Genomic DNA, 25,809 nt, shown 5'->3' on the forward strand with positions numbered 1-25,809 from the left:
TGCACATTACTATGTGTAGCAACAATACATACAAGATCTTAATACTTGTTTTCATTGGAAGTAACTAGAAAGTGGTAGTTTTTCAAATCCTTTCACCAATACATGCAAGAGGGCGCTATTTTGCTTTTGTCACACAAGGTACTCCTTGTCAAAAGTGCATATGAAGTACAAAAATCATTCTTTCAAAATTACCCCCAAAAGAAAGTTTTGAAGAAATATTGGCCACAACTATTGTCCAAACAAGCTGTTTAACATGATAAACAAGTAAAAAGTGGAACTTACTCCAAGAAAATGAAAAAAAGTTTGATATATTTTTGCAAAGGTATAGAGACACTACTGTTCTGCCTTGAATGACATCACGCTTTGGCTCATGAATATGGAAATTTTCATAAGCATAAAAAATAAAATATTGAAATTTCTTCCTTTTACCGCTACAAAGGAGGAGGAAAGTCATAGTTACATGGCAAGAAAGCTGTTTTAAATGTTTTTAAGTCATAAAAATCCTCAGAAAAATTCATTTCATGGACCCTTTAACCTTATATTAATGGGTTCTTATATAGCGCTTTTAACTAAGATCAAAGTGCTTTACATTAGTACTACCCCTGATCATTGGGCCCACGAAACATTCCAAATACCATCTCAGCTCCCTGGGGAGTATACAGCTCGATGCTGCCTGTTAGGCGCAAGGAAGCTAATTCAATCACAATAACCATCACTGCCCTCACAGGTACCCATTTACTCCTGGGTGGAGAGAAGCAATGAGTGACAAAGTGCCTTGCCCAAGGACACACGCACAATAGCCGCAGGCTGGACTCGAACCCACAACCTACACATAGTTAGAGCTAAAATTGGTTACCAGGGGTACTAATACCTTCTTATAAATTTCCTTTCATCAGTCCCTCCGTACTGGATCGTCTCAATGCCCTCCTAGAACCCAACGGAGTCCTGAGCATCAACGAGCGAGGCGTGATCGACGGTCACATACCCACTGTCAAGCCCCACCCAGACTTCCGCCTGTTCCTGGCCATGGACCCTAGGCACGGGGAGATCTCACGAGCCATGCGCAACCGGGGGGTGGAGGTCTACATAGTGGGAGAGGTCAGTTGCCATTTTTTATACAGTCTTAAAATCCATTGGCAGATCAAGTGGCTCTTCCAGAAATCATCCACCCTCCCCCATACAAAAGTATAAAATCTGCTTAACCCTAGTCTTCTGCACATCACAAGCCTTCAAGTTTTGCAAAACAACTTTTGTAAATAGAGTTTGCGCCCACACTTCAAATTCCTTGGAGGTAATCTTCTGTGGAGTATGGATAATCCCTGCACACTTCTTTTGTGTGGTTAAGCTCAGGGCAAGCAGGCAGATTCAGTAGGGTTCGAAATGAGCGGTAGCCCGCTAGCCAAATGCTAGTCAAAACAGCGGCGGGCTAGTCAAACTATTCCTTAACTAGCCCAGCTGGTGAGTGAAAAATTATTGGGCTACGGCAAAGATGAAAGGACAGGAAGAAATAAATCATTTTTTTCAGAAAGAAAACCCCATCAATTTGTGTCTAATTTTATCAACTGTTTTAAAGGGTTAAATTAATAGATCTGTTTATCAAAAACCACTGACAAAATTGCCTCAGAATTAAGCCTGAAAATACGCCATTTTGTATTTGAGATAAGAAAAAAAATGCGGGCTAGTGAAAATGCCTGCGGGCTAGTGAAGAGTTCGTTTCAGTAGCCCGGCTGGCTAGTGAACAAAAAAGTTTAGGTTGAACCCTGAGATTCAGTTACGCTTCACTGCTCTCAACAGAGAGACTCTCTGTGTGTGACACAGTTACTTTAACACTTCATATCCCTTCACCTGAAACTGACCTGCAGGGTTTTAAAGGAAAGCAAGAGGTCGTGGGTTTGAGTCCCACCCGAGTGATTTTTTGCAACTTTAACTCGGGAGGTAACACACTGAGTATATAGTGTTTATACGTCGGTGAAGGGCAATTAAATATATTAATGAATATCACCCCGACGTAAATTTCATCTATGAATAGGGTTTTAAAGGGTTATACATATTGATCTGAATATTGACTTCCACCACTAGGCGGGTTAAAGCATTCAAATTATAATTGCTTCAACTCGGGTCACTCCCTTCGGTTTCGAAAATATTTTTAGGGACAAATATAATTGAACCTGTTTTTGCCTGTTTACCCAAAATCTGCGCATGTCCATTGGAAAAGCCCATACAATGGCAAATAGTCTGAACACCATTTTGTGACTTTCTTTGTTGTGAATCGTGCGTTGACATATTAAAGTGTGGCTCTTTTTTGTCTTCTTGCCCGCTTTAAACAATTTAAAAAAAACGTAGTTTCTTTTCTTGTGGTATACTTTTGTTTATAACTTCTACTTAAGCTGATCAGAACTTCTGAAGTTATTTAAGCAGTCCTAAAAAGAGCCCAGGCCCAACTCTGAAATGAAACAAAACTCCACAATTGCTTGTTATTAGTGTTCATTAATTGTTGGTCATGTGAAAGACTTTTCTTAATCGTGTAACATACTTAGAGTAAAATCTGTGGACATCACATTCCTTATTTTATATCTGAAGTCTTAGTCCCAAACTTGGAACCAGACTCTGGTCTGAATGTTCACATTTTTTGGGGAATTTCAGAATGAGGGTGGTGCCTATGATCGTCTAGATCTCCTAGCCTTACTGAATGGCATTGGGCTGACGGGGGACAAGACTGCTGGAACTTTGTTGGGGCTTCATGAGGATATCAAACTCAATATGCCAGGTAAGAAAATTACTGAGACGCTCAAATTCCTGAGATTTTGCTGTCAAGGAACATGTTTATATAGAGCGTAAGAAATAGGTATTTTTAAGGTGAGCCTTAAGGCTAATATCATTGTACCCTAATGTGGCACGGCCCCTAACGTGGCGCACTTTCATTTTTCGCCTCTAGCGCCTAGCTAGAGCAAAGGTTTTACCTGAAATTTTACAGTTTTAGTGAAATTTCATCAAGCTCTAAACATCCCGTTCATAAATCATGAGTTTATCTACCCGTTACAAAGTTGGCCGAGATATTTATTTTGGCATGATTTTCCGATTTTTTTTTTCTCAAAGTGCCAAGTGAACCCTTTGAAAAAGCGCCCAAAAATAAGAAAATAGTTTTCCAACAAACTTCTAGTTGGGTATGTAAGTAGAGATAATAATGGTTTATCAGAATTTATCAACTTTAAAGAAAAGTGTTAACTTGGGATTCTTCTGAAATTTATTCAAGTGTGCCACGTCATAGGGAACACTCGCCGATTTTGTGCCAAATTTCCGGACGCCACCGTTTTCAAATTTCGGACTCAATTTCAAGACAATGAAATTGTCCACAAAGGTTAAACAGCAAACATTATTAAGGTTAAAGTACCAGTATTTAACTGATTGACTTTGAAGTTTGTCAACAAAGAGGTTTGGCAACACTGTGTGTGGAAAGTCCGGGGAAACGTTTGACGTGCGCCACGTTAGGGAACACCACTATACAAACACATACCATCGATTCTACGTTGCTTTAGGGATCTGAGTGGTCCCCTAAACCTCTGCCGGTTATTTCGTAGATTTTTTTCATTTTTCCCAATCTCACTCCTGCTGTACCTGGCAATTAATTACAATCCTTTATAATTGTTTGTTTAGAAGCACAAACCGGACTTTAAGTACATCGCAAAACTAGGAAGCGTAGGAGTGTCTAATGCAGTGTTTTTCAAGCAAAGTTAACAAAAATTAAAAGTCAGAAACACTTATTCAAATAGGGATTTCAAATTAGGCAGTAAAAAAATAGGGAATGAAACCCTACTTTGCTAAAAACCACTTTTTAAGTAGAAAATAATAAGAAACTAATATTTTAGGAGTGAGGTTGAATAGCTTAACCCTTTAGACTTTATACCTCCCGAGAGCGCCCTGCCTTTTACTCCTCGTACAACCCCAAACTGCTCTGCCTGTTGCCCTCTGTACTGCCCCAAACTGCTCTGCCTGTTACTCCCTGTACTGCCCCAAACTGCTCTGCCTGTTACTCCCTGTACTGCCCCAAACTGCTCTGCCTGTTACCCCCTGTACTTCCCCAAACCACTCTGCCTGTTACCCCCTGTACTTCCCCAAACCACTCTGCCTGTTACCCCCTGTACTTCTCCAAACCACTCTGCCTGTTACCCCCCTGTACTTCCCCAAACCACTCTGCCTGTTACCCCCTATACTTCCCCAAACTGCTCTGCCTGTTACCCCCTGTACTTCCCCAAACTGCTCTGCCTGTTACCCCCTGTACTTCCCCAAACCACTCTGCCTGTTACCCCCTGTACTTCTCCAAACCACTCTGCCTGTTACCCCCCTGTACTTCCCCAAACCACTCTGCCTGTTACCCCCTATACTTCCCCAAACTGCTCTGCCTGTTACTCCCTGTACCGCCCCAAACTGCTCTGCCTATTATTCCTCGTACCGCCCCAATAGCAATCAATAGTTTGATGGATTCATGGAGGAGTTAGTTCAATGTAATATAATTTAATACAAGTGCTAAAGGATTAAATTTAATATTAAATTTCTGTTTGTATTCAAAGTACAGGTACGCTGTGCATGTGCATGTATCATTGAAAGAGGAAAACACCTCATGAAAAGCCTGTTTAAGAACTTGTATCTAAAGTTTGCCTTTGGATCTTTTGACCCATTCTGTATGTTCAGGTCCTGTATATCTATTATTCTTGTTTAAACACGGTGATATACTTTCACTGTGAGCTTATCAGCAACAGCCAGTTCTCCAGCAGGTGTCAGTGCCATGCTTAGCGGGTTACACAGACCAAGCGCTAAGCAGCCAAGGTACTCCCCAACAGGGTTGAAGTAGTAGATCCCCGATTGCTCCTTGACATCCAAGTGCCCTGCTACAAAGATGTCACCTGTGGGACTGCAGCATATACCGGTCGGATTCCGAAACTTCGCTCTGGCGAGTGTGTCCACCGAAAAGATGGGGTTACCCTCGTAGTCAATGGACGTCAGTCGGTTGTCTTCGTAGCTGCTGTAGATTAAGGAACGATTCGGAGGAAGATTCACGGCAAGTTGATTTTCGACTGTCGGGGAGGGGATCGTGTGTATGAGAGCTCCGTCTGGTTTGTGGAGGGTTATCACTCCGCGACCACGATCACCGACTGCGATTTGGTTGTCTTGATCCACTGCAAGTGCTGAGAGCAATGTTTTGGATTCTTCTTCCTTGTCATCGCGAGACGGCGTGAACTGGAAGAGGTACTTCAAATCCTTGTCCAAGACCATCACCTTTGGACTGTCGATGACGACAAGCTGATCTAGGGTATTGATGCAGACACTGAACGGCTTCCGTAGCTTCTCCATTTGCACCCCGGCGGAGTTTCTGCGTTGCTCTCTTCCCTTGGGATCCGTGATGATGATGAGGAAGTTCCTCTCGGAATCGACCACCGCGATGTGCCCTTTAGAGTTTGCCGCCACTCCTCTGGCCATCTTGAAGTTGCTGAACTCTTTGACCAGCTTCCATCGTTCCTCTAGGAGCAGAGTTCCAAGGGGTTCCATGGTTGGGGCACTACCAGGCTTGAAGTTGAGGTACGACAGTCCATGTAGGAGACCGTGGTCTTGAAAATGTACAGCCTTAACGCCATGAATCCCATTCAGTATCGTCTGCTTTTTAGCCAGCAGCTCGCAAGGACTAGCTTTTGCCACAAAGGACCTTACCGTATCCAATCTCCTCTCCGTGTTGGCAAGAGTCTGGTTTTGATTGGTCAGCGAGATGTCTATCTCTACTGCCCTCTTGTGTTTGACTTGGTCAATTCTCTCCTGGAGGACCTTCTCCTGTTGTTGAACGTACGCGTGGTACTCGTTAGCCTTCTCAGAAACTTTCTGCCTGGCCTCTGCGATCATTGTTTCCAGTCTGTCCCGGGAGTGCTGTGAGGAAATTTTAGCCGCCTTCTGCTCCCGATGCACGAGGTCCACCTTGGCGAACTCCGCATCAACTTGCTCCCGGAAGGAATGATCGGCTTCCTCCAGGCCGACGTACTTATGCTCTGGCTGACTGTGAGCGACGACGGTGCACGCGCCACAGATCAGCACCTGGCACGTCTCACAGAAGAAACACAACTCCTGGCCGTCGTGATTACCGCACTTGGGAAGATCCTCCAAAGCCACAACATCATGAGATCGCATCTTCAACATCCGTTGATGAGCTTCCTGACAATCCTTGCACAGGTAATCCTCGCAGTCCACGCACCGCGACACCGCCTCCTGACCCAGGTCGCAGGCTTCGCATATAACCTTTGACCTATGAGCGACCTCGTCGTCGACCAGAATCAGGGAAGCCAACGATGAGCAACTGACCAGGCCATTAACACCTTGCTCCGGCAGGAACGTATTCTGCTTGCAAACCGGACACTGGACGTTAACTGCATCGCGGTGCTTGTTCGGAAGGAGTTCTTCCAGACATTTCAGACAGTAGCTATGGAGGCAGTCCAACATCTTAGGATCAGTAAACCGCTTGAGGCAGATCGGGCAGTGTTCTAAGGGGTCGTGATGCAGCTTGTCCCCCTTGCTGGAGTCCGGTACTGAGACCCTGGTAGCCATCTTGATAGCTGAAAGACGGACAAATTCAAGTATTAGGGTTTATAAATATCAATAATAAATGTGACCGGCTCCACAAAAAAGGGCATTACGTAAGTCACGCTGAGCATCATTGTGTAATGGCCCGCTCAACATTGAGAGGGTGAACATTTCGTCAACATGTTATTTTAATTTTTTATCACGAATGACATCTTTAATACCTACAGTTTCAGGTTTCATTCACAGAAATGTTGATTTTGATGAACAAAGTGGGAAAAAACCAGCCATTTTGTGTGCATCGTTCTGTTGTTCTACAACAAAGCTGGCTATTTCAAAGCCTGTTTTCTCAGTTGTGTAATTTGAACTCCAAGGAAGTACTTAATATGCAAATATGTCATATCTCCAGAATGGGAGGGGCTATGGAGCTCTATTATATACCAAATGAAAGCGTACGTTGTGGGCTTTCCAACCATGTATATAACTCAATTTCAGTTTTTTGAGACATAATACCCTTTTTTTGTGGATCCAGTCACAAATAGTGATACACGTTATCTTGATAAAGTGATAACCAAAGATCCTATATTACGTTGGGGACCATGACTGTTTTCAATTCAAAAACTTTTGGAGACCTTAAAACTGTCGAGATTTTTAAGAACATGCTGAAGGAACAACATACAAGAAATTGAAATGTCAATCATAATTCAAATTGCAATGTATGTTTTTACTGGATTTCACGACCAATTAAAGAACATTTCAAGATAGGGTTGTTACATGTACATGCACATCAAAATGCCATTTTCCTATTTCCTTGAACAATTGCACCTTGACAAATAAAAAGAGATTGCCACTTAGATCCAGCATGGATATTTCCACATGTACATGTATTTAGTGTCCAATTTAAGTTACAATTTGATCAAACAAATTGACAGATAATGTATTAAACCATCCTATGCAAACAGACATTCTGTGCCAAGTTGTCCTTGCAGTCAAAATCAATCAAGTGGCTGTTTTCAACCATTAAGAATTCCCAGCCCACATAAAGCAGGATTGACTGGCTGGGACTGCTTAACTAACTTGATACAGCTATGCTTTGACTCTGGGAGAGTGATAAAACAGCTGTGACCACAACTTGCCTGCTTTGCCTGTTGACCCAGTTTGACTAGTCACGGTGCTTGCTTGACATGTGATCTGACTGCTGGTGACTACACATGTAGACTTTTTTTTTTAAAGTATAGCAGGTCAAGTGGAAGTGAGTTTTGACTGTCTGTGACTGCTTAATTAGCAGGAGGGTTAAACTCATATAGGAGTACAGAATATCAGTAATGTTAAAACAGGCATGCAATTTTTCCTCAGATCAGCTGAATTCCTTGTTTTTCATTTCACAATTATGCCATTAAAAATTGGAAAACACTGTACGAAGTCTAGTAAAGATTGGAGTTTCCTTCTTTTTTTGCTTCTTCCTAGATTTATGCACGTTAAAAGGAAGTATAAACGAAGAATTTTGTGCATTGATTGTTTTGTTAACTGTACCTTAAATAAAAAGGGAAAAGGTTAATCACAGACATTTTCAAACATTTGGTAAATATAAACACTCTGGCCTGAGTATCAATTCCAATGTACAGGGTGGAATAAAAAAACCGAAACCCAGATATCATTGCTAATTGCAACAGAAGTAGGGCACATGTGAATCAGAGGGAGATATCCTCTTTTAGGGTTGAATCTCCTCTTTAAAATGTCCTTACATTCACAGTTGACTGAGCAGTGGCCAATTTTATGAAAGGGGCTATTTAGAGACTTGCGCCACTTTTCATGGTGAAATCTCTTTTTTTCCCCCACCTGCCTTGAATGGCAACCATAGATATTCACTCTGTGACAGATGACACAACAAAAACCACAATAGGAAAGTGGCTCAAGGTTACATTGTTTTTATCCACCCTGTATATGTGCATACATGTACATGCAATAAAATCAACCATAATTCATTTATAATTGTCATTTTGGACCCCTTCGTTTCAGTTTGAACTTCAGTAATAGTAATTCTAACTTACCTTTGATGGTTAATTTTACGTAGACTGGTATAGAACCTGTCAAATTTGACTAGCAAAATGTCCATAAATCTGTGTCGGTACATACATGTACATGTAGATCTGTGTATTAAACCACAGATGTGCATCACGTGCCTACAATTAGTGTAGCGAGCACAGTGTTACAATAGGCCGACTTGGTTGACTGAGCTAGTCTTTTGTTCTCTAAAAAAGAAAATTGGCTGCTGAACTTGTGTGTTAAAGTTCATTGCCAAACTCCAGTAGCTTTTATCTACAAATTGTGTACAAAGGGTATTTGTGTGTGAACTGGGGAGTTTTTTTTTTTATTTATTTATTTTTTTTTTTTACATTTGAACTGTGCAAAGTTAAGTTTGTTTGCTGTTAGTGTATTGAACTGTGTGATGACTCATTTAAATTCAACAAATATATTTTTAAGTTCATTCTTAAGGCCCTATTTATATAAGTTTGAAGAAGCAAGCGGAAATTTGGCAAAAGGAACTCATGCTATTCTGACGTGCATGCGATGTATTTGAACTTTTGAAAACTGATTTTTGCATTTTTGGGCACAAGTCTTTAAGATTGTGAACTTTTTTTTGCAGAAACTACTGTTTTGGAAAACTTTTAATTAATTTTCAAATTTGCCAGCAATATAGACTTGAAAATGTTTTTTTTTAGCTGGTTGATGTAATTAATAAAGATTCTAAATCAAAGCTCTTTTTTGAAAATTAGTTAATTGATTTTATACAAAACATATCAATTAATGTTACTGACATTGTACACAGTACAAAAAAAAAATTACAAGCAATCTTTCAGTAACGTCCTCTAAAATCTCTGTGCAAATCAAAGTCCAAAACGTTATCGTTGTTTTGTTTAAACTAATCTACCTACATGTAAGCAAATGATTAAATTTTTAGATAAACAGAATTTATCGAAACACATGACTGGGTCACGAGTATGCACGTGGCAAAAAATTGTAATTTGACATTGAGCAGACGAAATGCAACCTGGACAGAACCAAGTACCAAGTGCCCAAGGACCTAATACAGTATACTACTAAACATTGGAAACAACTATTGGCCAAAATATCTTTTTAATCCAAAATTTGATTATTAAAACTGTTCAAAGTATTTCTAAGATTACAAATTGCAACTTGGAGCTTTGTTTTTCTTTACGAAGTTTGGTTGACAAAATGATATTCATTATTTAAATTGATCAGTTTTGGGATAGTATTACAAGTTTAATTAAACTAATTGAGAGTTTGTTTTTAGAATTTTAATAGGGTTTTTTATTTCAAGTTAATTGTATTATAAAGATTCAAGTTAAACTGAAAAAAAGGATAAAAAAAGTTAAATATATAAAAGCACATAACATTTCCAAATAGGTTTTTTGTCAGTTTTGCTTAAATTAAGACTTCTAAAAGGCTACCGTTTCATTCAACAATTCATCCTCTTCTTATTTCGCTTATTCCACAGATCAGTAAATTTTACTATAATTTATTGCAGTGTCTTGTTTACTATGCAATTTAAAGTTATATTCCCCATAATAGTTTCGACTTTTGAATTTCATCCTGAAAATAGTTTCCTTTTGTAAATTGCTATTTTTTTCTAGTAATACAAAGGTGAGTCACTTTTGAAAGACACATCGACCCAAAAAAAATCGGCCGATGTTTAGTTATTGAATTATTAATTTACAATTTTGAGTTATTAGCTGCCAGACAATAATGTATGAACCGGGAGCAAGTCTCATCTTGCCAGCAGATCTTCTTGTGCCCAAATCAAAAAAAAAATTCTCCAGAGGATTGGAGACGTCCAAAAAGAAAAATAGAATGTTTTTGTTGTTGGAATAAAACATACAAATTGAAAATCTATTCAGAGAAAAACTTGAACTTGTTGAAGAGCATGGAGAGGCAACGTTAACTTCGTTTGCAAAAAGATGCATTTGACCTTGTGTTGTCTTTTTTTGTTGTTTTTTTCTCCAGGGAGCGATGTTGCAAGCCTTCCCAGCATCCTCCTTGCTGCTTCAGTCGCCGTGCAACTGCTGGAACGGGGTCGGGATGTGAATAGCGCCCTCAAGCAAGCATGCACTGACGTGTTTGTTCGGGGTCAACTGTCAAAGGTCAACAAGCAGGTCAGCAAAACCTTCATTTCAGTTTTACACATGGAGTTTTAAAAAACTTGGGCTTTGTTTCAGTTTTACTATCAGGGGAATAGTAATTGCCTGAAGGCAAACCTGGAGATGATTCCATGATTTGGAAAAATTGCCAGAGATCCAAAGTTAGCTATGAAAGTAGTATTATCTTTACAGTATTTTGTGGTATCATTGAGAAGTATTTTTTTTTTTTTTTTTTGCAGAAAGCAAAAGAGATTGTTGAGAAGCATCTCAGTGGCATGGGCACCGACTTGGATCAGCTGGTACCCATCGACCCAAATGGATTGCTACATGCTGAAGCAGATGACGATGTGTCAATAGAGGGAGCCCTTCATCCTCGCCACCTTCCATCTGTGGACGAGCTCAGCCGCAATGCATCATGGGCCATGTTGCGGAGGGAATTTGCCCTGCTTGCCTGTTTACTAAGCGGGGTAAAAAATCAGGCTGAGCGGCAGAGCATTGTTCGGCTCTTCCGACCGGCCACCCTCCTTCTGTTAGAACAGGCCACGCCCACCGACTGGGAGCTGCGAGGCGATTGGCTCGCGACAACGTGGACAAAAGCGCAGCGGGAAGTTGATGACAGAACAGCGTTGATCAGGACGGGAGGAGCGGGGTTTGTGGCGTGTATGCCGGAGATTGCTGTAGAGGCACTGAAAGTTGTCTTTCAGCATCCGCTGCGAAAGAGACTAGCAGAGCTATTGGAAAAACTAGAGCTTTCTGAAGGTAAACATTGGTCATGACGATGTCAAAAAATTGTCCTCATTTTCGGACAAGGGTTAATGTTTGTACAAGGTTTCATCATCATCCCTTGAACCGTTTGGAAGAAATTTCATTTCTTTTAATGTGGACGCTTCCCTTTCGGTATTTTGTACAAAAAAAACATTTTCAAGGCATGATCTATCGGATTATAAAGTGTGAAGATGATCGTTCAATGAGTTAAAATTGAAACAAACCTGTCACTATTTGAACTAAAATCACTTGTAATTTGATACATGATGATGTCATTATGACGTCACACTTGTAGGCACATGATGATGTTCAGGTTGATGTTCATAGCAAGTTTGAAGTTCATGTGTTCCATTTGAAAGAAAAGCTGTGGAGAATTACTGCCCCCCCCCCCCCAAAAATATACCAGAACAAAGACAAAACCGAAGGGTGTTATCACAGCCCCAGCGCCCAATTAGCCTAAACTCCGCTATTTTAACAGCGTAATCTGCTAGTGTTAATTATTTCTTGTTTGCTCCGAATACCATGGGTTTACCTGTGCCATATCAGAAAAATGTAATGACCCCCTGTTTGCTCTTGTAACTTAGCCAAATAGCGCCCTCTTTAGTTTGTGTATTGAGTGGATACATTTTTGTAGAATTTTTTTTTTTTTTTTTCCGACAGAGTGCAAGATGTTGCAGCACTACCCACTTGATCTCAACTTGGCGCCTCAACTTCTTGACAAGCTGGCCAAGCTCAGTCAAAAGAGGGCGCCAGACAGAATGGCGGTCGACGACGAGCAAGATGAAGAAGAGACAGACGCTGGATGCAGTGTTCTGGAAGAAGCCACGGCCATTGCGAGAAGGTTTGGAAATTAGTTTACATATAAATTGGCCATAGCTAAAATTTACACAGGCTTCTATAAGGACTTGGCCTCAATTTTCATCCATAATAGATTGCAGCCGATATTTTGATACAGTTATTGAGCCATCTTGGTCAGATTCCTTGAAGATGGCATAGTGATCACAGTAATTTTCAAGTTCATCAAAGGTGCCAGACTACTTTTTCTACAAATCTTGGTAAAATGTAATTTTACAGAAATGAAATCAAGATGGCAACTGTGTCATTATTTCCGTACTTGACAAGAAGCAAAATGTTTTAGAATTTTTTTTTTGATAATGTGGTCAATAGCCAAAAATAACTTTAAAGGCCACAGTACAAATGTATCTTCAAAAAAACATTCTTGCAAATGCGAAAATCTCTCCACAATTAAAAAGAATTTGCTCTTGCAGATTTTGAGAATCTTTTTATTCAGACTTTTCCCCCCAAAATTGAAAAGTGTCACAAATCATTGAAGATGTTCTTACACAAAACTGACACTTCAGAACAAGTATATTGTTGGTAGTAGTGTGAAGAAGTGTCCAAATGACCCATGAAATGGTATGGGCATGTTGTCCGTATGCAACATCATCGCCTCCCATTCCAAGCATACCAGATTGACTTGCACTGAGACCACTTAAGTCAAGTCGAGCAAGTTAAAGGGATGATACAACATTTGCAAACATCAAAAAACGAAATGACCAAAATGTCACGAAATAAGTACTGGAATGTTAGGGAATGATAGTCCAAAGCATCCTGTAAAATCGTGGCTCTTGATGTGCTAAAATTTTCAAGAAAACTTGTATTTTTCCAACACTGGTCGGCTGACCAGCGTTGGAGAAACGTTGGACTACAAGAACATGATTGGATTTCTTGGTTTCTCCAGCATCTACGAACCCAAAATGCTAAACAAGTCAGTGTAACAATATTTTCTATTACATACTAATCCTTCAAATCCATTTATGTCTGAAAATTGCAGCAAAAGCAAATGTTGTACATTAAATCTCGTTGATTTTTCTCTTACAGGTTACATCTGCTACTCAGGATCACAGTCCTACGCCATATTGAATACTCCAGACTGAGGCAAGCAGTGGATGTTAAGCACACTCCCACCACAGCTATCCAGCTGTCTTACGCACTGCATCTTGGTAAGTTACTTTTAAATCAATGCCATCAAACCAAAATCAAGAATATAAACAGTGTTGTCAAGGTACTTATAATTGATCGCAAGTACATCACAAGTCCAGTCACAAGTAAATCACAAGTGTAGTGACAAGTAAATCACAAGTCCAGTCACAAGTAAATCACAAGTCCAGTCACAAGTAAATCACAAGTCCAGTCACAAGTCGAGTCACAAGTAAATCTCAAGTCCAGTCACAAGTACATTACAAGTCCAATCACAAGTAAATCTCAAGTCCAGTTACAAGTAAATCTCAAGTCCAGTCACAAGTCCAGTCACAAGTAAATCACAAGTCCAGTCACAAGTACTTACAAGTCCAGTCACAAGTATTTTTATTTTTTTATGTATGTATATTTAAAGTGTTTTTATGTACCCATATCTTACTATTTACTATTTTTAGTGTTTTCTGTAATTGTAGTTTTTAATGAATTGTTCTGTATAATTGCTGGGCACCTCTGGAAAACAGTGTACCACTGAGAGGTTTCCCCAGGGTAAATAAGAAATAAATAAAATAAAGTACATCACAAGTCCAGTCACAAGTAAATCACAAGTCCAGTCACAAGTACATCACAAGTCCAGTCACAAGTACATCACAAGTCTAGTCACAAATACATCACAAGTCTAGTCACAAGTACATCACAAGTCCAGTCTCAAGTACATCACAAGTCCAGTCTCAAGTACATCACAAGTCCAGTCTCAAGTACATCACAAGTCCACTCACAAGTACATCACAAGTCCAGTCTCAAGTAAATCGTAAGTCCAGTCACAAATACATCACAAGTCCAGTCTCAAGTAACAGGGGATGTACAATAACAAAGGAACATCTCTGTCACAGTTCATTTGAATACATGTAACTTGTCCAACATATGCGCATGGGTATGACACATGCGGTTTGAACATGCATTGTGGCATTGGAGTACAAGTTACCCATACGTGCAGTTGGTGGTGCTTAATTGATCGGCCAATGGACTACTTTATCACTGTTTTTAGGCCTGATCAGTATTGATGATTTGCCGCACCCTCTGTTGGCCCACCTCTACCCCTTCTTCCGATCGCTGGACGCATTCATGGCCGACGCCATATCGACTGGGAAATCAAACCTCTCTGAAGACACAACTTACGAGGTAAAAACAAAATTTGAATCATTTGGGATTTTCCGAATCTTGGCTTTCTCTCTAGCGTTGGCTTCGGGGGATTTTTGGCCTTCGGCCTCATGGTATGTGGGACACAGACGCACTACATTATTCCGTGTTCCACTCGCATTCACCGGATAACTAATAGTATTTCCTTGACTTTGTGTATCGACAGATCCTATTGGCCCTGCACTGGAGAGACAGATGCTGGCAGGTGTGTGACCGGCCAATCAAAGGCAGCGACTCTTTCCACCTGGGGCAGTTCGCCTTGCACTGGGCATGGATGACAAAGAAACTGATCGCAGTTGTCACTCACTTGCTACTTGGAAATGACAATGCGTAAGTACCAAAAAAAATCTGTTATTTAATTGGCTACCAAACTTTTCTTGCACATATTTTTTCTACTTTTTTGTTCCTTACTGAAAGTAACGGGAATTTGTGTTATTAAAACAAGAATATTTATTAAAACTGTTGGAAATTTGTACTTTTTCTTGTGATATATTGCAAGATGCATTTTTTTCAGTTTTTGATCCAACAAAATTTAACAGCATGCCAGTAAAGTTGTTACTAAGAAATGTAAAGTTTTGAAAATTGTGTTTCGCCCCTTCACCAAACCTTACGAGCACTGTAAGCTGGATGTATTCAAGCAGCTTGCAAGGAAAATTTGCCAGTTAGCTTTGATGGGACTGGAACCTTCTACATTCTACCTAGTAGTACAGATATCGGAACCACTCAACCGTCAAGCTTTTCTAGACCCTGTTGGCTGGTTCCAATTTATACTCAATTTGTTTTAAATCGAAATTGCAGTTTGCCACAAGACTTGCAAACAGTAACCAACCGGATCACCGATCACCTGGCTTCCATAGCGACGACCCTCTCTGCTCCCCAACACCAGAGGGCGCTGGTGCACCACATGGGCCAACCGCTGCCGTACAAGTCCAGTCTCTGCGCAGAGACCTCCGAGCATCTTTACAAACTCTGTCAGACTGTCGACATCATGGGCTCGGTTGCTAGGGTGGACGTTGGTCGCCTCGACAACCGGAAACGGAAGAAATTGCAAAGATGCGTAATGTTTGCAGTGAAGGATGGAAGTTTTGCTTGCAGGAAAATTATTGATTTACTGGTTGCGGTTTCCCAATTGAACAACCAAGCTGTTGATTTTATTGGTAAGTATTATGTTTAGTTTTGTGAACTTCTTTCTTGAAAAACATTGTTAATTTTTTTTTTTTCGTGTGCAGCTTTACCATGTTGAAAATACAGGTCAATAAGCATTTAGTTTTAGGTAATCCAGGGCATTTAAGCTAGCCTAAGCCTGTGCATTATTTGGCTTGATAATGCGGCCTAAAGAGTCTAAATTTTGCCACTTAAAATCCTGTCAGGTTTCAAACTCGAGGGATTTTAAAATGCAACATTATTTATGGAATTCTGAACATATCAGAAATTCACAACAACTTGCCTTGTTTATCAATTGGTAAAAACTGCTCTGTGATTAAATAAACACTTCGATACATAGCAGACTTTTTTTTCGCATATCAATGTCTCAAAATCACAATCTGTCAATGAAATCTGTGGTGGAAGATGTTTCAACTGTTCTTCAATTATACGATTATTTTTCAAATTGCATCACTGCCAAGGAATCTATGGCCAACAAGATTAACAAAACGGAATTTACAATCACTATCCGCTCCGTTCACAAATACCCCCTCACCGACAAAGAAAGTGCAGTTGGGGGTGACCGACCGACGCCATCTTGCCTGACTGCAATTTTGCCGAGATGCGCGGCCAGCACTAGCACTGCGTGTACATACTGGTACAACTGAATCCCTTGGTGTACGTGCGTCACACACAAGGAACGGTGCGCGTCAACCAGCGAAATGTCCCGCCCATGGGACGTCGTTGCTAGGTAAAAGGGCACCCTCTTTTGTTTGCGCACAGAGCCCATACGACAACTGGAAATTTTTGGTTTATTTGTATGACATTTGTCCTGTTACTTACCACAGAGGATGACCTTCTAGACTCCATTCAAGCCGTCGAAGCCAACCTCGCCTCCCATGGACTCTACCACCAGGACGGCAATCAACATATCCCCATGGAAACAGAAGATGATGTCAGCCAATCAGAAGAAAGTGGAGCCAAGACCGATGTGGCCTCGAAAATTGGCCTTTGGCCGCTGTGGGACCACGTGGCTCTGTGCGCAGAACAGACGGTAAACTGTAACCTCCTCGCAAGGAAAATGAAAAGGTATGTCTGGTTTGGCAAACCAGAATCACATTTTTCAAAAATGTTAAGCATCAATTTAAGGTAGATTAAATCATTTGTAATTTGTGCATTATGTTCGTTTGAAGCAACCAAAGTGCTCAAAATCTAGAGAAGGGTACTGAACAACTAAACTTGATGAAGTTTCAGCTCAGTGAATGCTGTGTATTGCGAGGAAAACAAATTTCTAGGATCTTGATTTCAAATCAAAAGTTGCCGAGTCATGTTTAAAACTGCGCCCGAACTCAGCGTCTGGGACACGTTCTCATTCAGCCGATTGCAACTACAGTGGACGCGGTGTCGCGCACTGAACCAACAACTTATAGCAACCGCACGAGCGTGTAAGTCGTGCCAACGCTTGTACACACTCCGCCGAATTAAAAACGAACTACTAACGCAAATTTCCAAAAATGACGTCTTTAGGCACATCATTGGGAATGGCCTTCTTTTATTGTTTTCTTCCAAATGACAGCTTGCCAAAAAGATTAATTTCACAGGTAGTTCCATGACTATCTTTAAACCAAGTATGATTTTCCGTAATAATTTTGTCGGTAACTTTCTGGATAGCTGCAAATGATGGACTGTAGCTTTAATAATTTGGCTGGTAAAGTAATTTTGCTAAGAGTTTTGTGGGAGTTGAACTTACAACTTTTGGTATGTTATTATCAGAGAGACACAATGATGCCTTGATTAATCTTGTGTGTACAACCATATGTTGTATAGAAGTAGTATTTCCATAAAAAATGGAGGAATTTTTTGTTGTTATTTTACACAGAGAAGAGTATACTCCGATTACATCTCTTGAACAGCTGAAGTCGATGCTGGAGTACACTCTCAACCACACACCCGCGTCGCCCCTCCGCATTCTACCCTACGCATCCCTCCTGCAGAGTGGTCTCACCCAAACCCTGTCCGTGTCAGAGGTCACAGGGGCCTTCATGAGTCACATATGGAGGAGCGCCGCCTCCTGCCAGGTGCCGCTCTGGTTGTCGTGGCGACAGTATCTAGCGGAGGAGGATGCTGGGAATTCTGAAGAAACGGCCGTTTCAGAGAGTCTTCCATATGTGAGCAGATATCTTATTGAAATTTCATTTGAACGTAGCCCATTTTTCGTCCTCTAGTACTAAAAGCAAAACTTTTCCCTCAAATTTCACAGAAAGTGAAATTGCATCAATCTCTAAACATTCCCGTTCATAAATCTTGAGTTAAATACCCGCTACAAAGTTCCAGAGAAATTCTATTTTGGCGTGATTTTCCGATTTTTATTTCGAGTGCACAGTAAATCCTTTTAAAATGTGAGTGGAGATAACAATGATTTCTCAGAATTTATCAACTTTAAAGAAATTCTTAATTGTTCGCGTGGGATTTTCGCAGGATTTGTTCAAGTTCACCACGTTAGGGATCACTCGGCCGAATTTGTGCCCAATTTCCGGACTTCACCGTTTTTGAATTTTGGACTAAATTTCATGACACTGAAATTGTTCACAAAGGTTCCACAGCAAGCATTATCAGTATTTAACTGAATGAATTTGAAGTTTTTCTACGAAGAGGTTTGGCAACACTGCATGAGGAAAGTCAAGGAAACGTCAGAGTGCGCCATGTTAGGGAACACCACTAAACAGTTTTATAATGTTCTTTTTTGAATAAAACACTTTATTTAACAAGTAAACAAAGGTTACATGTAAATTTATTCTGAATTTCTGTTTTGAGTTGTATTTTGGTCACCAAAGCTTTGAAACTGTTTTCTTCGGTCCTTTTCAAACCAGGGGCCAGCCATCCTGCACACCCCCCTCCAAACTCACTGCGTCACCCGCCTGCTGTATACACCCTCACACCAGCCCCGCACCTCCAAGGGAGACCGAGAGGTCAAGAAGGTCGCGGGGTCAAAGGTCACCACCGACGTGCCGCTGGGTCAATACCTGGAGAAGGTGGAACAACTGAGGGCGATGTCTGAGCTGCTGTGGTCGAACGCGACGAGCATGTCCTCAAGCAGACTGTCTTTCAGGTATTCATGAAAAAATAATTTATTAGTAGAGTCTGGTTGGCACAAAGGTTCTTTCCTCGCCTTCCACCTCTATGACCGAGGTTCAATTCCTGCCTGGCCCACGTGCAGATTGGCTTTTCAGTCCCTACTTGATTCCTTGGGTGTTCCCTGGAATATAGGATTATCCTCCCAACCGTGCCGACTCTAAAACTTAAACAGTTTTATTTGTAATTTCCATCTAAGTTTCTTCCAGCTTCCCATCCGAAGTGCCTGCACTGATGAATCATTGGTTTCCTTTTCCAATAATGAATGAATAGAATGTCTTCAAATTTTACTAAACCCCCCCCCCCCCAAAAAAGAATTGACATCTAGTTGTTTGGCATAAATACCATAAATTCCCACAGTGGTTGTTGAATTTGAAACTGTCAGTGACTAGGCTCATCAAATAATGGGGCAATTTTAGACCTTCAATTTATAACTAAAAGATGTCTCTGCTTTTTTTGCAATAAGAGTAAATTTTCGGGGTTGCACCATTCGAAGAGAATTCTCCTTTGTGAGTTTTGTGTGGTTCTCAACAGAACTTTTACTCTCTTTGCTTGATTTTTTTTCTCCCTCTGGAAATCTCAATTTCTAATGTTTTGCATATTTGTTATATCATTTCAGTACATATTACACTCTTGCGCTCTTCCCAATCCTAAGAATGGTTATTTGTCACCTCAGACTGTGAATATAATCCTTTTTTTTTAACCTTTTGTTCCCAGGTCAACTAGTGTCAGTTACCTGTTGCTATCGCTGAGCCAACTGTTGCGGACTCTTGAACCTCTTCTCCCGACCTCTGACCTCCAGTCATGGCAGGTTGCCTTAGACGAGGTCGTATCCATGGCAACCTCCGTAGCAACCGACAAATCATCCCTGGCATCTGCGGTGTCTGTTCTTGAAGAGATTATTGCGAGGAACACGTCCGAGTCTTCGATTGGGAGGAGTGATGTGGATGATAGGGGTCGGAGGGCGAGGGTCGTAATGACCGAGGTCGGAGCAGATGTGAAGTCTTGTTTGGCGTGTGCGTTGGAGTTGTTACGTGCTACGGAAGGCGTGTCGACGGAAGAGACCGCTGAAACGGAGACTATGGATTGGGACCGCGCGGAGGGGGTTGTCGGAGGGGGTGTAGGAGGGGGTGTAGGGGGCCATCTGGTTCAGCTGATGGCATTAGGGAGGGGATGGGTCCGCTTGGGGTTGTTGGAGGTACATCTTCTCGCTCCCCGAGGACCAGTGGATCCTGCTGAGAAGAAGGCGCTGAAACTGCAGTATGTCAAGGATGAGGTGGGTTTTACATTGTAAGACTTTCATGTTATTCTGGCAAATGAGACAGAGCTGGGCACAGGTTGAGATGAGGGTTTGTGGGTATTGGGAAAGAGAATAAAATTCTTACAATACTGTTTGTTGTTCTTCGATCAGACATTCCATTGACAAGACATGTCTGTTTAAAAGTTCTCATTTATCAACGTGCCAAAAAAGTTAAATACTGAGAAAGAGGCCTTTCATGTTTTGAGTTTTGTAGTTGTGAAAAATGAAAGATGCCATTTTTCCCCTTAAAAACACTTTATTTCAAAATGTTTATACTATTTCTTTAAAATATGCGTGGTAGACATATCAAAGATTACAAATAACAATAAATTGAATCACCCCTATTTAGTATTTTGCATTTTTCTCCACTACAACCTGTGCCCAGTTATGCCTCATTTTACTGGAATGTCTCACAAATCTTTAAACATGATATTTTTGCTTTGTATCATTTGCAAGGGAGATTTGATTCCTGCAATACCACTTTTTTTTCTTTCTTTTTTTTTACAAAAGTAAAGAACATCCTACATTTGCTTATATTTTAATGCTGTTTGCATAACAAGTCATAGAAACTCATGCTTGGTGATTGAAAAAAATTGATTATGAAAAGTCTGGTTTTTCGCTAAATTTTGCACATTTCATTATGAATAATCAGTCTATTACAAGAGTCTTGTAAAACTTAAACAAATAAATAGAGGTAAGACAACATTCAATTAGAAAAATACACGTGTTAAAAAAAAACATTTAAACACTGAATCCGATTTTTAACAAACAATTATGTTATCATTCCCCCCCCCCAAAAAAAGTTATTCGCTTTGATCATCATAATGTCTTAAATGTTTACATAGATTCCACTACCGGTAGGAGCATTGTACTCTATTAGTAATTAATTATTTCTTTGTGATTTTGTTTTTTTCAAAAACTTTCAGATCACTGATATCACAAATGAGCTCCAAGTCCGCAGTCTGTCTTCCCAACTCCTAACCGGACGGAAATTGGAGGAAGTACCTCCGAGCCTGCTACCGGAGAGGGTCCGACTCGCACAGGGAAGGCTGGCATTACTGGAGGAGAGAGCCCCGGAGCTTGCCAAACAAACGGCCTTCAGGCCCGAACCCCCTAAGGTGAATAGACCTGTAACATAATGACGTCATGCTTTGTTTACATGTGCGCTTTCTTGGAGCCAGCAAGCTCCCATAAGAAAGTGCACATGTAAACAAGGCGTGACGTCATCATGTCATAGGTCTTTTGTGGAGGGCTTTTTTCAAACCATGGTTTTTGTCTCAAGCTGTGACTTCATCTTAGGTGCCAAATTAAATTAAAGTAAGTAAAATCTGTCCTGAGCCAATATGGCTCATCTGGCCGGCGTTTATCTCTGGTTCTTTTGGCATGAAACAACTGAGAATATTTCTATTCCCCCTGGATGGGATGCTAGTCCATCACAGGTTACTCCCCGGCTAATGCCGGTACCCATTTATATTCCTGGGTTTGAGAGAGGCAAGTGGGGGTGAAGTGGCTTGCCGAAGGACACAACATATGACCAGAGGCTGGATTTGAACCCCTGACCTCTGATCATGAGTCGCAAACCCTAACCACTAGATCACAGACATTTTATTCTGTTGCTGTTGTCCACCCTTCTCCAGTTTGATGCCATGCTGCAAGACGTGACTCACTACCTGGCCAGCATTGGCTCCAGGTCAACCATAGAGGGCCTCCTTCGTAAGCTGACATCCGCTTTCGACTCCCTGAGCCCAGGCGAGGCTGAGGGAACACAGACCCGTTCGGTCCAAAAGATCCTGAGCGAAGAAAAAGCGTGGCAGAAATCGCAGTCGCAGTTCCTGCGCCGGATACAGGAGGGTTACCCGTTGTACCGCGACCAGTGGGCGGGGCTTGTCGCCACGGCGATGCAGATGCAGTATGGGATGCGGCTGGCGGCGCACGCCTTGCTCAGCCAGTCAGAGAGGAGGACGTTCTCGGAGGGGCGGGGCTCTGTGGAGGATTTGCTGTGCAGCGTTGCGGAGTTCCCAGTTTCGTCGAGCTCGGAAGATCAGTTAGCGTCAAGAAGCATGCTTCAACTGGTCAAGAGTTTGTCCACATACTCAGCAGTTGACCCTGAACAATCACAAAACAGATGTAACAAAACCAAAATGAGGTAAAAACACTCTTGATTTACTTTTTTAAATGAAAAAAATTACTGAAATTGCTCAATCCGCTCAAAGAATATCACCATTTAAACACAATGACCCTAAAACCTCTTTCGTCCAAAAAACAAATAAACCTCCAATTATTTAGTGTTCTTACAGTTTGGAACAACAGAAAAAATGATACAGAGCACTTTTAAACAACTGTTAACAACTGCAGTACACAATATCTTTATTAACAACCGTGCTTAGGCAAACAATATGATTTGTAAAATAAACTTTTTTTCTAAAAGGCAGGCCTTCAAAAGGACTTTGTTGATATTTTTAGCTTTTAAACTGAGGTTTTATCGCTTGTGATGTTTGGAGACAATTGTGATGACGATTCTTGAAATTGCATTTTTGGACAAAAGAGGTTTTGGAGTCATTGCATTTAATAAATGGTGATATACTTTGAACAGATTGTGCAATTTCAGTAATTTTTTCCATCTAAAAGTAGTTTATAAAATTGGCTTTCCAGTCGTCGTTATTTTTGCTGCTACCTATTTCTGTAAATATTTGTTTGGGTTGGGGCTGCGCAGTCTGAACTTCTTGATTTGTTCAACAGCCTTCTTCAGCTGTCGCTGTTCCGTGCTCGCACCCAGGCTCTCCTAGCCGGCTGTTTGGGCCCCGACTCCCTCCAAGCCATCCTCACCGTCCTAGACTCCATCACAGTCTCCTGGAGACAGGCAGAGGATGCGGCCAGACGCAGGCAGGAGGAGCAAGCCTCGCTATACAAGTACAAGGCCAAGACGCACGGCGATGGACTTACGGATGAGGAGAGGGACGAACGAGAGTTCCGACAGAGCTTCCCGTCCTTTGAGAAGGTACAATGTCTATGATTCTCTTAAAGGCATGTAGGATCATTTGCACTCATCCCAAAAGTAACCTACCAAATTGTTATCAAAAAATTTACTTGGTTACAGATTATTCAAATTATTCCGTCTGCGTTGCTGTAATATTTGTATAAGAAATCAAGAAATGTAGGTGATATCCAATGATCAGTCGATTGACTGGATTTTGGAAAAAGAGTGCTATTGACGAGCCTGGTGCCATCTCAGATAATGGTTGTCGCCAGATGAGTCTATTGACGAAATTGTGTTGCGTGGTCAAAAGGTTGTGCATGTTTTTTTTTCACTGTTTTCTCGAAAAAGTGTGATATTCACTGAGCTGAAACTTCAAAATAATAGGTTTGTCTGTGGATTTTGTACGGTGTTATTATTGGAAACAAACGAAATGCACGAAAAGCAAATGATCCTCTACGCATTTCAAAAAACCAATATTGTTGCGTTTTTCCCAAAGTTAAAATGAGCCTATTGATTAATCTGAGAACCATTTCAAACGTGAAAGTTAATGAATTTTTGATGTCAAGTCAAATTGTTTTATTTATTTTATTGAAATCTTTACCGTGGCTAGCCCATGTTAGTTAAAAAAAACAAATTGCTTTCCAAAAAAAGCCCTCACATTAATATTACATGGAAATAAAATTAGACAAAGTAATATGCCAATGCAAGAAAAAAAGGACAAAATTGATACAAAACATACAGTATGAAAACAAGAAATTGGGCAATAAATGAAGAAAAAAAATGTGAAACAAGATGCATTGAAAGAATACGCATAAATAAAGACAGAAAAATGTATCGTACGTAGAACTCGACAATGAGAGGAAAACTAGTATGTGAGTGGTGACTGCAATAGATAAAACAAAATGACACATACTTAGTTAAAAATGCTGCCTAGCTATAAAAAAAATTATAAGGATCAAATATGAAACATTGAGAAAAGTTTGTCTTACCACAGAACTCTCACAAGATGATTTTCTTTTGACTGCAGGATTTTGCTGACATAACAGCCGAGCCGTCCCTGGAAAGCAAGCCAGACTCAGATGAACCTGAGTCCCACGACGAGAGCGACAGCGCCGCGCCGCCGATCAGCGACAAACAAATGCGGCAGGTCTGCGCCGTCCACCGGGAGCTCTTCACCAAACTGGTCAGGGCCGGTTGGATCCGGTTCAAACAGGAAAGTCGTGGTGTGGGAGACGCGTTATACGGCCAAGCCCTGAAAGATGGGTATGCCACGATGGTGCAACTTGGCAGTAGGGTACTGCCGTTCTTGGGTAGGTTGTAACATTGAGTTGTCATCGGAAAACTAAACATTTTGTATGAAGTCTGACAATATTGAATCTTTGCCTGACTTCTTAGTTCCATGTCTGACGACTGACAACAAAATCTTCTCTGTGCTTGATCAGAACACCTCAGTATATGATGTGCTTGATTAAGCCTATCAGAAAATTCTTGGTCATGTTTTAATTTTAACAATACCCTGCGCAGTTGCCATGATGTTAGCACTCGCACTTCAAATTCCTTTGAGGTAATCTTTTGTGGAGTAAGGGTAACACTTAAAATCAGTGTGGTTTGCTCAGGGCCAAGCAGGCAGATTACGTTGCGCTTCACTGCTCTCCATAATGTTGTTTTTGTGCAGTGACTCTCTGTATGACACAGTTTATCTTTAAACTTCATATCCCTTGACCTGAAAATGACGCGCAGGGTTTAAAGCATTTTACTTATTGCTCTGAAATATTGACTGTTTAACTGCACCGAACAATTCATTGGTAAATTGTTCCTATTGAAACTGCAGACCCGTCTGTGGACAACAGACTTCTCGGAGCCCATCTGCTGATGATCCGAAACCTCCACAGCGCCCTCGCTCAGGCCGAGCAGGCCAGTGTTGAAGAGCGCCCTCAACCCTACGACATCTACCACGATGGAAATATAAAGGAGGCCGTGCAGTGCCGACCCTTACTGGAAAGATTCTCCTCGCGGATATTAGAGTTGCTGGAACAGTGGCCAGAGCACCCTACGTTGAAGCAGGTAGGCTACCCCAGGCCACCTCCCCCCCCCCCAAATATACCTAGTCCCACCCCATGTCCATTGGTATGGGTGGGCGGTGCGTAAAGCTCATGCCTATCACCATCGTGGCTTGGGTTCGATTCCTGTGTGAGTTGAGTTGTCCGCTGAATCTTTCCTTTGCCACAAGGGGTTTTTCTCCGGACCTCCGTTTTTATTCCCTCTGCAAACACTTTCGATCTGGCTGTGCTACATTGTAAGACATTGGTTGTATGGTAGCTGCCTTAGGCCAAGTTCACGCAACGTCTGTAGTTGACCAATGGTTAACCATAGTCCGACTAATGCTTGCCCGAACTCTGTCTAGTCGACGGTGGTTGACTACGCTAGTCGACTATCTGGAACCACCCTACTGGGGCTGGTTGCATCGCTGGTAACCAATAGCCGCGCGCATTCATAACACTAGCAGAGAGCTAGGATCCAGAAGTTTTGCGATGACATTTTGACCAGCGTTTGACTAGAGACGTTCGCACGTTGCTATCAGTGCGCAGGCGTAAGGT

At 41.3% G+C, this 25,809-nt stretch overlaps 3 protein-coding genes across 3 annotated transcripts in view; 2 read left to right on the plus strand and 1 right to left on the minus strand.

The window, feature by feature from the left end:
* Window positions 1-17,589, plus strand: part of LOC119730610 (midasin-like) — a 55,760-nt gene extending 38,171 nt beyond the window's left edge. The window contains exons 43-53 of the mRNA XM_038203598.1: window positions 897-1,098; window positions 2,644-2,767; window positions 10,585-10,733; window positions 10,958-11,477; window positions 12,144-12,324; window positions 13,365-13,486; window positions 14,509-14,642; window positions 14,827-14,990; window positions 15,459-15,817; window positions 16,652-16,892; window positions 17,577-17,589. Of these exons, the coding sequence (XP_038059526.1) occupies window positions 897-1,098; window positions 2,644-2,767; window positions 10,585-10,733; window positions 10,958-11,477; window positions 12,144-12,324; window positions 13,365-13,486; window positions 14,509-14,642; window positions 14,827-14,990; window positions 15,459-15,817; window positions 16,652-16,892; window positions 17,577-17,589 (2,209 nt within the window). The remainder of the gene's footprint in view (window positions 1-896; window positions 1,099-2,643; window positions 2,768-10,584; window positions 10,734-10,957; window positions 11,478-12,143; window positions 12,325-13,364; window positions 13,487-14,508; window positions 14,643-14,826; window positions 14,991-15,458; window positions 15,818-16,651; window positions 16,893-17,576) is intronic.
* On the minus strand, window positions 4,563-6,718 carry LOC119730890 (tripartite motif-containing protein 45-like). Its single transcript, XM_038203955.1, has one exon. It carries the CDS (start codon window positions 6,583-6,585, stop codon window positions 4,714-4,716), a length of 1,872 nt encoding a protein of 623 aa, XP_038059883.1. The 5' UTR covers window positions 6,586-6,718; the 3' UTR covers window positions 4,563-4,713.
* A 97-nt stretch (window positions 17,590-17,686) lies between the features above and the next one.
* The window catches only part of LOC119730891 (midasin-like), a 51,078-nt gene continuing 42,955 nt past the window's right edge, over window positions 17,687-25,809 (plus strand). The window contains exons 1-8 of the mRNA XM_038203956.1: window positions 17,687-17,971; window positions 18,674-18,912; window positions 19,653-20,211; window positions 21,162-21,353; window positions 21,873-22,381; window positions 22,975-23,233; window positions 24,240-24,522; window positions 25,044-25,276. Coding sequence (XP_038059884.1) covers window positions 17,726-17,971; window positions 18,674-18,912; window positions 19,653-20,211; window positions 21,162-21,353; window positions 21,873-22,381; window positions 22,975-23,233; window positions 24,240-24,522; window positions 25,044-25,276 — 2,520 coding nt within the window. The 5' untranslated portion in view covers window positions 17,687-17,725. The remainder of the gene's footprint in view (window positions 17,972-18,673; window positions 18,913-19,652; window positions 20,212-21,161; window positions 21,354-21,872; window positions 22,382-22,974; window positions 23,234-24,239; window positions 24,523-25,043; window positions 25,277-25,809) is intronic.

The sequence above is a fragment of the Patiria miniata genome, unplaced genomic scaffold (genome assembly GCF_015706575.1).
Source record: "Patiria miniata isolate m_02_andy unplaced genomic scaffold, ASM1570657v1 HiC_scaffold_22, whole genome shotgun sequence".
NCBI lineage: Eukaryota > Metazoa > Echinodermata > Asteroidea > Valvatida > Asterinidae > Patiria > Patiria miniata.